Source organism: Carcharodon carcharias, chromosome 9 (genome assembly GCF_017639515.1).
Source record: "Carcharodon carcharias isolate sCarCar2 chromosome 9, sCarCar2.pri, whole genome shotgun sequence".
Classification (NCBI taxonomy): domain Eukaryota; kingdom Metazoa; phylum Chordata; class Chondrichthyes; order Lamniformes; family Lamnidae; genus Carcharodon; species Carcharodon carcharias.
Window position 1 is genome coordinate 139,274,499 of NC_054475.1, and position 15,363 is coordinate 139,289,861.

A 15,363-nucleotide genomic window follows, 5' to 3' on the forward strand; every position below is an offset into this window, starting at 1 on the left:
CCCCCCCCCAGTTTAAAGTCCTGTTGACCACCCTATTTACCCTTTTCACTAGAACATTTGGTCCCAGATCGGTTCAGATGGAGACCGTCCCAACGGTACAGATCCCTCCTGTTCCAATACTGATGCCAGTGCCCCATGAAATTGAACCCCTCTTTCCCGCACCACTCCTTTAGCCACGTTTTTACTTCCTTTATTCTCGCGTCCCTTTGCCAATTTGCACGTGGCTCGGGTAGTAATCCGGAGATTATAACCCTTGAGGACCTGTTCTTTAATTTAGTTCCTAGTTCCTGATAATCCCCAAACAGGTCCGCTTTCCTAGTCTTACCTATGTTATTTGTTCCGACTTGGACCACAACAACTGGATCCTCCCCCTCTCTCTCCAATATCCTTTCAAGCCGGTCAGAGATGTCCCTCACCCTGGCACCGGGACTCTCGATCCTGCTTACAAAGGATGCTATCAATTCCCCTAATTATAGAATCCCCTACAACTACTTGTCTTTTTGCTCCCCTCTCTTGAATGGCCTCCTGTGCTACGGTGCCGTGGTCAGCTGGCTCATCCTCCCTACAGCCCTGTTCCTCATCCACACAAGGAGCAAGTACCTCCTACCTGTTGGACAAGGTCAAGAGCTGAGGCTCCTCTGTTCCTGAACACAGGATCCCTCTGCCTGCCTCACTTGCAGTCACACCCTGCTGATCCTGACCACTGACTGGACTTGAGGTGCTTAATCTACCGGTTGTGACCGCCTCCTGAAACAAAGCGTCCAGGTAATTCTCCTCCTCCTGGATGTGCCGCAGCGTCCGAAGTTCCTCCAGCAACCAACACTTGCTGCAGATGTGGTCACTGCGGCTTGCAATGGGATCTGCCAGCTCCCACATCATACAGCAAGCAAGGGAGCAAGGGACAAAAGATACTAGACAGGGTTTGTGACAAGTAGTGCAAGAACCAACCATATAAGTATTGCTTCATCTCCTGCTTGTCACATCTGCCAGATTCACCAATCATTATTATTGATGGGAGTGACTACTGCATCGTTCTCATGATGACTGTCTTCACACTGAGGCCACCTCCATTCTGTTGTTTGCTACCATCATCATGCCAACTAGCATAGATTACAAACCAATCTAGAGGATGAGACCTGGGCATCCATGAGATATAGTGGCAGCAGCACAATTATATGCTACCACAACCTAACCTCATGCACTTCACTTCTCCATCACCAAAACTAGGTAAAAGAGCAGTGTTGAGCAGCGTGTCTCGAGTTGTACCAGATGTATCTGAAAATGAGGTGTCAAACCTGGTAAAACTGCAAAACAGTCAAAGCAGCATGCTTTAGACAAAGCTAAGAAATCCTGCAGCCAGTAGATTGGGACAAGGCTCTCCATCTTGCCATATCTAGCCATGAATGATGGTCCGTAAATTAGCAATTTGTGGCAGGAGCAGGTTCCCCTAACGTCCCATCTTGAGTAATGGCACAGCCCACAATATAATTGTTGAAAACCAGAGGGTGATCACCTTCTGACTGCCCAAAGTCCCTCCAGCACTTGAAAGCCACAAGTCAAAAATGTGATGTAATATTCTGCACTTGTTTGACGAGTGCAGCTACAGCAATGCTAAAGAAGCTCAACATGGTGCAGGGCAAAGCTTGATCAGCACTTATCTGTCAACATATGCCTTTACTTCCTCCACTATTGGTGTGCTGTGGCTGGATTGTATATTGACAGAATTCACTGCAGCAAATTATCAAGGCTTCATCAAGGCAGAAGGGCAGAGGTAGCAACTGCATGGGAACATCATCACTTCAAGTCATCACACTATCCTTCGGACAAAAATTGCCATTCCTTCATTTTTGCTGAGTCAAAATCCTGAACTCTACTTAATAGCGTTATGGGAGTGCATTCACCATTGATTGTGGTGTTTCAAGAAGATGTTCCACCACCATACCGAGAGTGGGTAATAAAATGCTGGCTTTGCGAATAAGATCTAGATCCTGAGGGTTTTTTTTTTAAATGACCCAATATCCAGGCAAACAATGAGTCCCAAAAATCCATTGTTTTGTTTTGTCTTGTGTCATGTATTCACAGTTCAAAAAGCAGACTTCCATACATATCAGGGTAAGAGTTTGGCTCTGCATTAGCATACAGTATAAAAAAAGCTTTCTGTTCCAGATGCATTAAAAAAAAGAACGGCCTCTCTCACTCTCTGTGAACTTTTTAGATAGAAATTCACGACAAAGTCCATGAAACACTGCAGTTTAAGAATTCAGCTAGCTTCAGTTCTGGTTGAGCATATTTTTCTGCTGGTTGGATAAAAGCCATTCACCTGACATCCAAGAAGTGTGCTGCACAGGGGTTCCATCCAGCTCGCTTTAAAGTTGAAATACATAATACTATTTCAGAATGACAAATTTTATTTACGATTAGAGGCATAATAAATCTTTGTCAGCGGCATGTGCTGCTCACCATGTAAATGCGATATATTTGGCTATTTAATCCAATTAGCACCTTAGTCATCCCATATTGCACGTTCTCTTAACAATTCGCGTCTTTTGAAACCTGCAGCCAACTGTTTGGCTTTTCCTGTGGAAAAATATACCTGTCTAACTCATGGGTCAATACGCCCTTCTATTCAGTTTTGGGCAATAAAAAAATTGACATGCAGAAAAATCCGTTTTGTCTTAATTCTGACTTCAGTTTTTTCTCGCCGGCCTGAATATTCTGCGAAGCAGCACTCGCCATCAGATTGTCACTCCAACCGTAGCTTGATGTAGGTGGGTCGGGTGGCGGTTAGGTGAGTTGGGGGTTTGTTGGTCTTGGGGGGTAGTTGGATGGTTGGGGGGGTGGGGGGATCGTGTTAGTGTAGTTGGGAAGGGTAGTTGGGTCTGAGGCTAGCCAGAGCTTTGGAGGGGTGAAGGAAGGTCCGGGGGGATTTGGGGGGAAAGTGTGAGTGACTTGTGTTGGGGTGGGTGTCAGTTCTGTTGTTACCCAGGAGCTGACTAGGATTTTTATCTCTAAAATTTCCTGGGTAACTGTCCAGTTAAGTAAGCCAGAACTGTCCCCAGTCTCCAACTCTAACTTGGTGTCAGAGATGTTCATGGAGTGTCCTGGGGAACAGTGGAGTTGCCCATTGGAAATCCAAACTTCCCGGGTAATTCCTGCGGAAATCCTGATGCACGTCTTGGGTTGTACATCTGGCTTCCGATATCCGGAAGATCTGGACCGTTATGTTTGTTATTGAATGTAAACTTACTACTGCCAGATAATTTATTCAAAACCATTGATGTGTTCATCAGTTCATTTAATCTGTTGACATCATCTTTCAAAAACATTAGCTCTCAAAGCTAAATGATATTTCTCAGTTCTTGTTCTTCAGTCTGTAATATTGTGTTTCAAGGTTGCTTTCACTTGGTGTTGCATAGCAATTTTTTGTAGTGTCACAATTCATCAGGCTCTTGCATTGAAAACTTGATGTCTGGAAATGCAGGCTGGTCACATTCCATTTTTTCCTTGCAGTGTTTTCCACTATTGAGAAGAGTCTAACACATACACGCTAGAGTCTTCTTGACTTTATTTTTGAGAGAGGCACAAATGCACATGGGCTTGAGATGAAGTGGCTCATGTTGTTTCTCTAAAGAATTTCTTGACCGATTTTTCTCTGGTTAAAAATCATCTCAGTATCCATAGCCTAGCCTTGCAATTGAGTCCAGTTTTATTTCATTATGAACATTTCCAGTGATGTGAAAAATAAGGAATTTCCTGGTGTCTGTAATTGCAGTGTTTAGAGTATAAATCTGCTCCTCTACCTGTGTAGTTGTTTGCAAAAGGCTCATCATAGCAAAATCAAATTGAGATGTGTTTTCTTTGGTTTGGAGCACTAGGGACCCACTCTGCCGTTTTGAGAGGGGTAATAGTAACATGATTCTTATCAAAAGAAGTTTTTAAAATTAGTTGCTGAATCAAGATGGTACTCAGGCCTGTACTGTGTTATTTCGTTAAAAGTGCTCATCAAGTCATTAGTGGAAGGAATACGTTAGTATTGGTTTCAATTTGGTTGCACTAACAATTATGAGTAAGAATCCAACTCATGGAACAATATATGTAAAGTAAGCAGCCATATTATTGTAAATGAAAATATAATTTTTTAAAAACCATAATGATATTGCATTTAGAAATATATGAAATTGTGATTATCCAGTTTTTGACTGTTGGCCAGTTCTTTTAAAATTTCTGAAATCTTTTTTATTTTACAGTGTACAATTATGCCGCAGTCTTAATGAAAATCGAGGTTACAATGACGTAACATTTAAAGGTAAGATTTCCTTCAGTTTAAATGTGTATTGAGAAGATGAGCTTTGTTAACAGGCTGACCTGAATCATTATTTGAATTACAATTATTTGGCGACTGGATTGCTATACAGAGAACTGGCATAGATTTGATGGGCTGAATGACCTCCCTTTGTGCCAGTTATGACTCTATGACCTTAGGGGTTTTGCTCAAAATGTTGTCTGTCCCACGTGGAGTTCTTAGAATTCAATAGCACAAGACTAGGATCAATCTTCCAAGTTGAATAAGGAGCAGCAATAAGAATCTGAGGCCCTGAGTATCTTAAGAATTCTGAACTCCATTTGTTGACTCATTCAATTGTCCCTTCCGATATAGGTTTGAAGGCCAATCCTTGTTTCCATCCTTCAACCCACTGAAAGGAAAATTGTTACCCTGGTGCTGGTATTTTCCTGTTTAGTTCTAACATTGACAAAAACATGACCATTTCAAATAGCTGCACTGCAAAGAATTATTTTGATGCTTTTGTGTTTACTTATTTTTATTGTAATTATCTGGTTTAACACTTGCCTGTTTTATCCATGTGATTTGATAGTTATCTTGGTAATGAGTTAGTTTACTGGCTAACATTGCAATGTTGACTTTGATTATATAAAGGACTTTGGGGGATCTCTGGCACCGCTTTTGTTCTGTAATATTTGGTAATGGAAATTTGTTTCTTTTAGCAACTAAAATGATGGATTTCAAGACTGAACGTTGCTGTCAAAAACAGGATGGTGTGAATTTTCACAAGGTTTCATTCAATTGCTGTTATTCTAATTGTTTGTGTAAAGAATGTAGGAAAATTATTTTCTTTCCCCCTGTTATTGAGGCATTAATATCAAGAATTTACCTTTTTTCCTTTGGTAGCTGCAGTGTGTGCAATATGCAAAGGGTAAAGGCCCAAAAAATAATATTTTGGGGCACTTTTTAATATAAAGGAAGAACATGCATTTATTTAACAACTTTCACAACCTTGGAGTCCAAAAGCACTGGCATGGACTTGATGGGCCGAATGACCTCCCTTTGTGCCAGTTATGACTCTATGAATTTAGGGGTTTTGCCCAAAATGTTGTCCCTCCCACAGGGAGTTCTTAGAATTCAATAGCACAAGACTAGGATCACTCTTCCAAGTTGAATAAGGAGCAGCAATAAGAATATAATATAATAAAATAATAAAAATATTTTTGAAGTGTTATCTCTGTTGTAATATAAGAAACCCATCAATTTTATTATAACTTTTGGACGTGCAGTGCTAAGGAGGATAGCTGATGCATCTTTGGTGATGTTAGCAAGAGAGAAATCATCTTTCCCTCCAAGTTTGTTTCCACTGGAGTTTAGAAGATTGAGGGGTGACTTGATTGAAGTACATAGGACCCTGAACAGTCTTGACAAGGTGGACATGGGAAGGATGTTTCTTCTTGTGGGTGAGTCTAGAACTAGGGGCATTGTTTTAAAATTAGGGGTCGCCCTTTTAGGACAGAGACGAGGAGAAATATTTTCTCGGTGGCGGTGGTGTCATTGAATATTTTTAAGACGGAGATAGATATATTTTTGTTGGGCAAGAGATTATTGGGGGTAGATGGGAATGTGGAATTCAAAGTGCAACCAGATCAGCTATGACCTATTTGAATGGCGGAGCAGGCTCAAGGGACTAAATAGCCTACTTCTCCTATTTCATATGTCCATATGAAAGCAAAATACTGTGGATGCTGGAAATCTGAAACAAAAATTGTTAGCTCAACGCAAACTGGAGGAACAGCACCTCATCTTCCAACTAGACACTCTACAGCCTTCCGGACTTAACATTGAGTTCAGCAACTTCAGATCATGAACTCTCCTCCATTGCCACCCCCTTTCTGATCCCCCTTTTTCCAATAATTTATATTTTTTAATATATTTTTCTTTTCCCACCTATTTTTAAATCTGTCATTTTATCTCCACCTTTTAGCCCATTTCGATCCCTTCCCCCCACCCCACACCCACTAGGGCCATTTGCCACTTGTTTGTCTTGCTTTCTACCCTTAATGTCACCATTAGCACATTCCTTAGGTAATATCACCACCGTCAACACCCCTTTGTCTTTTTGTCTACATCTTTGGCAACCTCTTCTTTGCCTCCACCTATCACTGGCCCTCTCTCCAGCTCTACCTGTCCCACCCCCTCTACCCGCTTATATTTTACCTCATTTCTATATTTCTTTAGTTCTGATGAAGAGTCATACGGACTCGAAACGTTAACTGTGTTCCTCTCTGCAGATGTTGTCAGACCTGCTGAGTTTTTCTGGGTATTTTTGTTTTTGTTTCATATGTCCAAATGTTTGTTCGTATGCAAGTTCCCACTCAGAAACACTGCCCCCCCCCCCCCGTTTGGTCCATGTTCATGTTCATGGGTGTTTGCTCAAACTTGACTGATAATTTATAGCTTTTGAATTTTGCTCAACTCTGAACTGAGCTTCAAACCCCAAACCATCTGATATTTTAATAGTTTCCTCTTAGCCCCTTGAGTTACACGCTCTTTAAATTCTATTTCTGTGAGAAAACTGTAGGCTGATGCTGTCTCTGATTCCATTCCTCCTCAAAAATTCTTGTATGCAAATCCAATTCCCTTCTCCTACCTCTGCAAATGTTAAAAATTGTTTATATTTTTGTGCAAGGCTGTTTTCTTTTGGTTTTCAAATAGTTGTGAATCCCATTTGTGATTTTTTTTTTCTATTTTCTCTATCTGAATGGTTTATTATTAGAGTAGGATGTATTGCGTCCTCATATTGTGAGTGGCGCCTTACCACTGAGCAATTGCAGAGATTCCATTGTTGAGGTGAAAAGTTCAATACGTCAGAAATTGGAATAATAGCATGAGTTCTAATTCATGCTGGATATTCAAGCACCAATTGTATGCGCAATCAGGATGCCCATAATAATAAAAAAGTCAAATTTCCATGGATATTTTCCTTTATAACATCTGTGAAAGAGCCATGAAAACCCTGGGGAAATTATTTTTTGCAATTTTCTGGAGTCCCCACTGTTCCACTTGGAAATTTTAGGGCATGATAAGGAGAACTCTTGTGGAACTTTAATCTCACTTCTACTCTGGAGGATTAAGCTGCCCACAACTTTGATGCTGCAAACCTGGTTGCTCTTATTAATTGATTCTTAGGATATGGGTATTGCTGACAAGGCAGCATTTAGTTCCCATCTCTCTTTGGTATTAAGCTGTTGGTGGTGTGGGGCTCCCTTGAACCATGCGGTCCATGTGTTGCTGTTAGTCTTGCAATGCTGTTAAAGGGATTCCAGGATTTTGATGCAGCCATGATGAAAGAATGGCAATTATATATTCCTGTCAGGATGGCTTGCAACCTGGAGAGCACGATGGTCACATGCACCTGCTGACATTGTCCTTCCAAGTGGTGAAGGTCACGAATTTGGGAGTTCTTTGTGAGATATGTTTGTAATTTGTTGCAGTACTTCCTGTAGATAATGCAGACTGCAGCTAGTGGAACAGCATGTTCTGGCACCAACCAGAGAGCAGGCTATACTAGACCTGGTATTGTGCAATGAGATAGGATTAATTAATGACTCCATAATGAAGGTGCCCCTAAGTAGCAGCGATCATAATATGACTGAATTTTACATTCTAGTTTGAGGGAGAGCAGAGTGATTCCAAGACTAATATTTTAAACTTAAATAAGGGCAATTATGAGGTCATGAAGGTACAGCTAGCTAAAGTGAATTGGCAAATTAGATTAAGGGATAGGTCAATAGATTTGCAGTGGCAGACACTTAAGAGGATATTTCAGAATACACAGAATAGATACAGTCCAACGAGAAAAAAATATTCCAAGGGGAGGACCCACCATCCGTGGTTAACTAAAAAAAATTAAAGATAGTATCAAACTTAAAGAAAAAGCATATAATTGTGTAAAGATGGGTGATAGGTCAGAGGATTGGACAGAACATAAAAAACAATGAATGATCATAAGATCTATAAGGAAGGAAAAATTAAGAGTACGAGAGAAAGTTAGCGAGAAATATAAAGACAGATAGTAATAGTTTCTATAGATATTTTAAAAAGAAAAGAGTTAACCAAGTGAGCATTGGTCCTATAGAAACTGTGTCTGGGGAATTAATGATGGAAAAGAAGGAGATGGCAGGTGAATTGAAAGGGTATTTTGCACAATCTTCACAAGAGAAGAAACAAGTACCACCCCAGGAATAGCTGTAAATCAGGAAATGGAAGGGAGGGAGAAACTTGGGAAAATTGCAGTCACTAGGGAAATGGTACTAAGAAATTTGTTGGAGCTGTGGGCTGACAAGTCCCTGGGCCCTGATGGACTTCATCCTATGGCCTTAAAACAAATGGCTAAGCGAGATAATTGATGTCTTTGTTTTAATTTTCCAAAATTCCTGAGGTTCAGGGAAGGTTCCATTAGATTGGAAAATAGCGCATATAACTCCTTTATTCAAAAAGGGAGGGAGACAGAAAGCAGGAAATCTCAGGCCAGTTAGCTTAACACCTGTCTGAGGGAAAATGTAAGAAGCTATTATTACAGATGTTATAGCAGTGCACTTGGAAAAATTCAGAGTAATCAGGCAGAGTCTACATGGATTTCTGAAAGGGAAATTGTTTACCCAATTTAATGAAATTCTTTGAAGAAGTAACATCTGACGTGGATAAAGGGGAAATCGGTGGATGTACTGTATTTAGATTCCCAGAAGACATTTGATAAGGTGCCACATCAAAGGTTATTGCGAAAAATAAAAGCGCAGTAAAGGGATAACGTATTGGCATGGATAGAAGATTGGCTAGCTAACAGGAAACAGAGTTGGCATAATGGGTCATTTTCTAGTTGGAAGATCTAACGAGTGGTGTGCAGAGGGATCAGTAGCTGCGGCCTTAACTTACAGTTTATACAAGTGACTTGGATGAACGGACTGAAGGCATGGTTGTTAAATTTGCTGATGACACAAAGATTGGTAGGATAGTAAAATGTGACACAAAGAAGCTGCTGGTGGTGGAGTGTGTATTCCATTATACTCCAGGCTTGATTGGTGGAGAGATTTTGCAGAGTCAGAAGGTGAGCTACACATTTCAGAATACCCATGCCCTGACCTGCTGTTTCAGCACATTGGTCATGTGAGCTTCTTGTCATTGGTGACCTGCATGTCACACCTCTTCCCACCCACCCCCACAGTGAGAATGGGGGGATTTGGCAACAGAAATGCAATTGATGTCAGAAAGAAGTGGTTAAGCACTCTTGTGGGGAATGGCCATTCCATGGGCACTTGTATGATGCAACTGTCATTTGAAACAATGCCAGAATGTTGTGGAAATATGGCTGCATTGAGTTTTGGATTGCTTTATGACCTGCTGAATTGCAAATGGAGTTCAAAACCCTGCAAACACACCACTCTGACATTATGATGGAGGGAAGGTGATCAATGAAACAGTTTAATCTTTTTGGGCCTAAAATGCTGCCCTGACAAACCCCTGCATCGGTGTTCTGTGGCTGAGATGATTGGATACAAGTCCCCTTCTCTGCAGTGTCCCCACAACTCACTCTCTGCAGAATGACCGAGACACGCAATGGCACATTCGATCAACAACTGTTTATGTGGTAATTTTTAAAAACAAGTCAAGATATTGTGAGGGGACTAAGATGTCCCACTGTATATTTTTATAAAATATGTTTACATATCCTCAGCTATTTCTAAAATTTTAAAAAGTCGACAAAGACCATGAAAAATTGCTGAATATATATCTTTCTGTGACCCCCGAATAAAAGAGGCTACCTGGCAATATCGGGGGAAACTTGTACATAGTTGTCTCTGTGAAGCCACTAACAACCTCCTGTGGGCTGCATAGGCCAAATTCAAAGAAAGCTCTTCCAAAGGCCACCTGCATTTCCTAAACCAGGTTGGCTAACAGGAATCTACCTATTCGTGTGCTGAGACGAAGGGCCCCATAACCTTCCTTTCAATTTGTAATGGTTGAGTCATTTAACAATCTCTGGGAACCAGATGAGGGATACACATCCTTTGTCAAAGACAGTGTCATGAGGTGGGAGTCATGTCACATGGGCCTCTGGCTTATGGAACTAGTAATGTTGTCTTGCTGAACTGCAAAGCTCAGCCTACTGCTTACTATCTAACTGGTAGCTTCACAGAAAAGGAGCTCTGCCCAAGTTGGACACCTGGCCCCCATCTACACTGCTTCTGCTGGAAATTCTGTACCATCACCTATAAGACTGATTTATCTCTGCATGCCTATCTCATTGTGTGAAGTCAACACCACTGGAAAAGTGATTTATAGACCATCGGTTTTGCAGCCCACTGACCACTGTGAAGAAATAGCTCATTGGACTTGGATTCTGGACTCTCAAACCACGTGAAACAATATTTCTTTTCTATGTGGTCTCTGCACTGTAAATCTTTCTTTTACCTATTCCCTCTCTTTACCGTCTGAGAATGGAGGCCATGTTGCCACCCTCCTTTCGCGTTTTGAATATGTTCAAATAAACTAACCCTTTGAGTTCAACCTGTCTTGAGTTTGCTGTGGCGTTATTAATAGAAAATTATATCATACCAAAACCGAGGGGTTGGGAAATATGCCACTGTTTATAAAGAAGGAGACAAATCAAAAACGTTTTTCTGTTCACGGACGAGTGGTGAGAGGAGAAATTAGTGGTGTTTAAATTAACCCCTGCTGCTGTCTGTAACAATATATCTTGTACTGGAGCAACACTGTTTCAGGAGCTCGGCAAGAAGGATCTTTGTAGATGGATTTTGTTTTGGCTAATACGTTTTGCTAAAAAGAATGTACTGGTGAAGTATTTGAAATAAATTTTTACACACTCTTACTGGCTTGTCTTTGTATGTTATACAGCGATTAGAGAAAAGAGCATATTTTTAATCTTTGTATTGCAGTTACCCTAGGCGTTGCTTGCGTGCTTTACAATTATTTTGCAAGGTTGGCTATCTGTCAAGGGTGGCAGAGTGGTTTCATTGCAATCACTGTAACATTGGGTGTTAACTGAAGATGTTCTAATGATGAACTGAGCTTTTTTTTAAGTTTCTAACCTTATTAATCCTGTGTTAACACAAAAGGGGAGAACGTTTTTAGTCATTGAAATTTGATTCAAAATTTCAGAACAAATTTAAAACCTTTGTTTTTGATTGTTGACAGCTCATTTCTTTGATTTCCTGTTTTTTGTACAATATTGCTTGATATTAAAATTTTAATGCCCCTTTACTGACATTGATTTAATTTAATTGTGAAACAGATATCCAACAAGCTTTATACGAGTTGGCGTGGCATGTTATAAAAGGCAATCTAAAACAGGAACAAGCTGCCAGTGCTCTCACTGATGTAATGGTAAGTGATTCACTGTTGAAAATGTTGTTTTATGCATGCACAGCAATTGCATGCACCATTGCTATATTCTTTGCCTAAGCTTATATTTAAATTTTGTAGAGGGTTTAGATATGTGTATGAAAGGGAAACATCACTCAAGGGGAAGTACTTACAATCTGAAGATTGCACCTACTTCATATTTTTTGAAAATATGTTGGTTCCTGAAAGGAGTTATTCTAGTCTTAGCCTATCATAAAGCAGTCTCGTGGAAGTTTCTCACTTTACTTTTGGCTGTCTTGACAACGGACAGGCCAAAGTTGCCTTTCATAATCCAGATTGGCAACGTCACTGAAATCTGTAGATGGGCCCGTCAGGTGTCCAAGTTAAGTTCAGCCTTTTCAGGTGTATTAAAAATAGTAGGTCTTGGAAGAGATTGCTGACCACAAAATGATACAGTTCCCCAGAGGTGGACAGACAGTTATAATGTATTAAATTTATAGTGCTTGTCGGGCACTCTTACTTTATTTGTGCATCACCTCAGTGACATGTAGTCTGTCTTGCAACCACCTACACGTACCACAAGATGGAGCTTTATAAGCTGCAGAACCTGAAGCAATCATTCCTAAATCTGCATCAGCACTATTTATACAGCCTCACAACTCCAGGACATGACCGACATTGTTCTTTCAAGAACACTGAGTTTGCAACAACTACTCAGGTTTTATTCCCTTATTTCAGTTTCTTTTTTATTAAATGACTTGTAAAACTTTTAAATTTTCCGGAGATTGATTGATTAGTTGTGTTGACAATTCATGCCACCTTCCTTGTCCTTGAACACAAAGGATTTGTTTCCGCCTTCCCAGAGTTCTTGTGGCTTCTGCCTTCCGAAATGCTTGTCTTGCCATGATTACCTTCACTGTCCTAACTCTCTTTCTGGTACTGATTGTATAGGTTGTTATTACCATGTCTGCCCACTTGCTGCTGCACACTTTTATCACAAGTCGAAGCTTCAGAAACTTTAGATCCCCTTGCATCATCGGTAATGCACCCTGAAGAAATTTTGCTTTTTCCTCCTGCAAACAATGCAATGACCAATACACAGGTGCTTCTCATGTGTCCCTTCTGTAAAGGAATTTAAGTAAGCTCCAAACTTTCATACCATATATCCTTAATTATTATTGGTGAGCACCACCTATTTAACTTCCGAAAATAGAGTAAAGTAAATGAAACTCTGATTTTTTAAAATTTAGATAAAGTAACAGTACATTTAAGGATCAAACTTTCTCACTTTTGAAAAGTTGCACTGTTGCAACTGTTTTCAGAAGGTGTCCTCCAGTATCCACGCAATCATGAGTTGGTTGGTTATGTAACCCATTTTTTTAATGTAAGAATAGGCTGTGATGTCACACTTATACATAAATCTTTAGCTTCATGCAGTATCCACTACTTTGCCTCTGATTTGAATTAAAGCCTTGGTGAAATGTTTATAAGCAATAGTTTTCTGCTGTCACTTAGCATTTTAATGTTCTCCATGCAAAACCAACTTTGTTTAGAATTGTCATAGTTTTTCAATCACCATTGGAAATAATTGGTTTCTTCTCAACCAGTGCTGATTTATTACTAGTCTAGTTAATTAATTACGTGTACAATCTTAGAAGTTGAAGCAAACCTGAACAATTGATGTGCAATTGTGATAAATCGCTTGCAAATAGGTCAAAATTTTCTGATTAATTTCCACCACAAAATTTTCTTTATTGTAGTTTAGATCAGTAAAAATCTAATTTATTTCTCCTTTCAAAAAAACAGACTTTTCTATACCCTGTTAATCCTAATTGAGGGTGTCACCGTATTATCTAGTGTGTGCTAAGTTTGCACACAACCTGTGTGATGCAACTGGCGATGTATGAACAACCCAGGACCCAATTTTCAGAGCAGAACTTTGCAACAATTTCATTTGAATTCTTTGATATTGCTCACAGGCTGTAATGGTTTTTCCCTATTTCAGTGGCAGAAATTTCCAGTATTGTCCAAGTTAAAAGAATTTTTGGTGTGAGCATGTCGTTTTGCTGCCAGCCACTGACCCATAGAATTGAGATTGTTGTGAATTTGCACCTTCATGAATATGTACTGGATCTTACAGTGTGGAATTATAGAGAGACTTACTTTGTCATGGGATTAGACTTAACATCATTGGCTTTATGAAATGCAAAATCACAAGCTCCAAAGCCTGAATAAATATGAATGCTTAGATTTGTCCCTTTTCCCACCTTTCGCAATTTAATGATCCACTGCTTAATTACACAATACTAGTTTTTTGGTTATTTTCTTCAGGTTTAATATTCAAAAACAAAAGCAGGGTTTTTACTTTCTCCAAATTTTGTGGTTTTGAGTTTTGTTTCCAAACATAATTGAAAAATCCAGAAATCCATGTTTTTAGATTGGCAGTAAAAAAAAAACTGGCTACCAAGGCCCTTGAGCCTTTATTTATTTCGAAGCAAGACTCCGTACTTGCATACTATCGTTTCGATACCCTTGAGTTAAGTAGGCAAAACTGATTTAGTTTATTTGGAATGGAAGCTTGGATAAGAATTTGCACGTTGAATGCTGTAAATTACATTGAGAACTTGTTTGTTCTGAATTCATGAAATTTAGTGAGCAGTTCATTGTTTTAAGAAATTTCTTATTGCCAAGACGAACATCAATTTTTCACATGCCACCCAGTTGTGAAAGAAAGAACATTATTAATTCTGGTATTTACCTAAAATATTTGTTTTCCAAATGCATTAGATGAATACCGTAGAAAACACTGACAAAGTTTTCTCTCTACTTCAAACTGAAATAGAACCAAGAGTCATGGGTTTAAATGGGTTTAAACTAACAAAAGGCAGACTTAGAATTTAAATCAGGAAGTTCTTTTGCAAAGAGTCATCAACATGAAATAGAATGCCAAACAGGATGGAGGAAGCGAAAACCCTGGAATTTTGAAAAAATCAATTGGATGTTGCATTGAGTGAATTCAGGGGATGGCTGGGTTGAGATGGGTTGAATAGCCTTGCTTTTCCGTAATTATATCGTGATCCTGTTGTGTATATTTAGTGTGAGTAAGGACATGGGTAGCAGAGTTTTGGAGAGTTGTGCATGGGATGCCAGCTAGGTGTCAAACTTAGAGGTAACAAGCCATGAATCAAGTTTCAGCAGTAGATGAGCTGAATCAGGGGCAGAGGTTGAAAGAGATGCTCTTGGTGATGATGTGGGTGTATGGTTGGAAGCTCATCACAGTGTCAAATCTGACAGCAAGATTGTGAGCAGCCTGGCTCAATCCCAGACAGTAAACAGGGAGAGAGAGATATGTAGTCTGTGTTTTTTCTTTGGTTATAACATCTCTCACCTGGGAATTTTGAGCATCTCTGTCGTTTTCGTTCAGTAAATTCTAATAAGGCAAATGTGCTGCTGTTTCTAAAAAAAAACTGGGATAAATTGGGATGGTGCCCTACCTTCCCCTCCACCCTTCATCCCCAGAAAAATAATTACTTTTCTACAGAAAAGCTAACATCAATGTTAATGGGTTGTTTTTCCATTTGTATTTACAGGAACTTCGGGATGACATGTCATCCATCCTGGCTGATGTTTTCTGTGTTCTAGGTGAGAAAGAAAAATGTTGTTTGCAAAAATTTTAATGAATGTTAATTTTGTAC

General features: G+C 39.7%; 1 protein-coding gene across 3 annotated transcripts in view; it reads left to right on the plus strand.

Moving 5' to 3' along the window:
- The window catches only part of thoc2 (THO complex 2), a 167,655-nt gene that overhangs the window by 20,978 nt on the left and 131,314 nt on the right, over window positions 1–15,363 (plus strand). For all 3 annotated transcript variants that reach the window (XR_005944023.1, XR_005944024.1, XM_041195847.1), the window contains exons 2-4: window positions 4,248–4,306; window positions 11,598–11,689; window positions 15,259–15,310. Coding sequence is in view for 1 of the 3 variants with exons in the window: in XM_041195847.1 (XP_041051781.1) it covers window positions 4,248–4,306; window positions 11,598–11,689; window positions 15,259–15,310 (203 nt within the window). In the remaining 2 variants the exon portion in view is untranslated. The remainder of the gene's footprint in view (window positions 1–4,247; window positions 4,307–11,597; window positions 11,690–15,258; window positions 15,311–15,363) is intronic.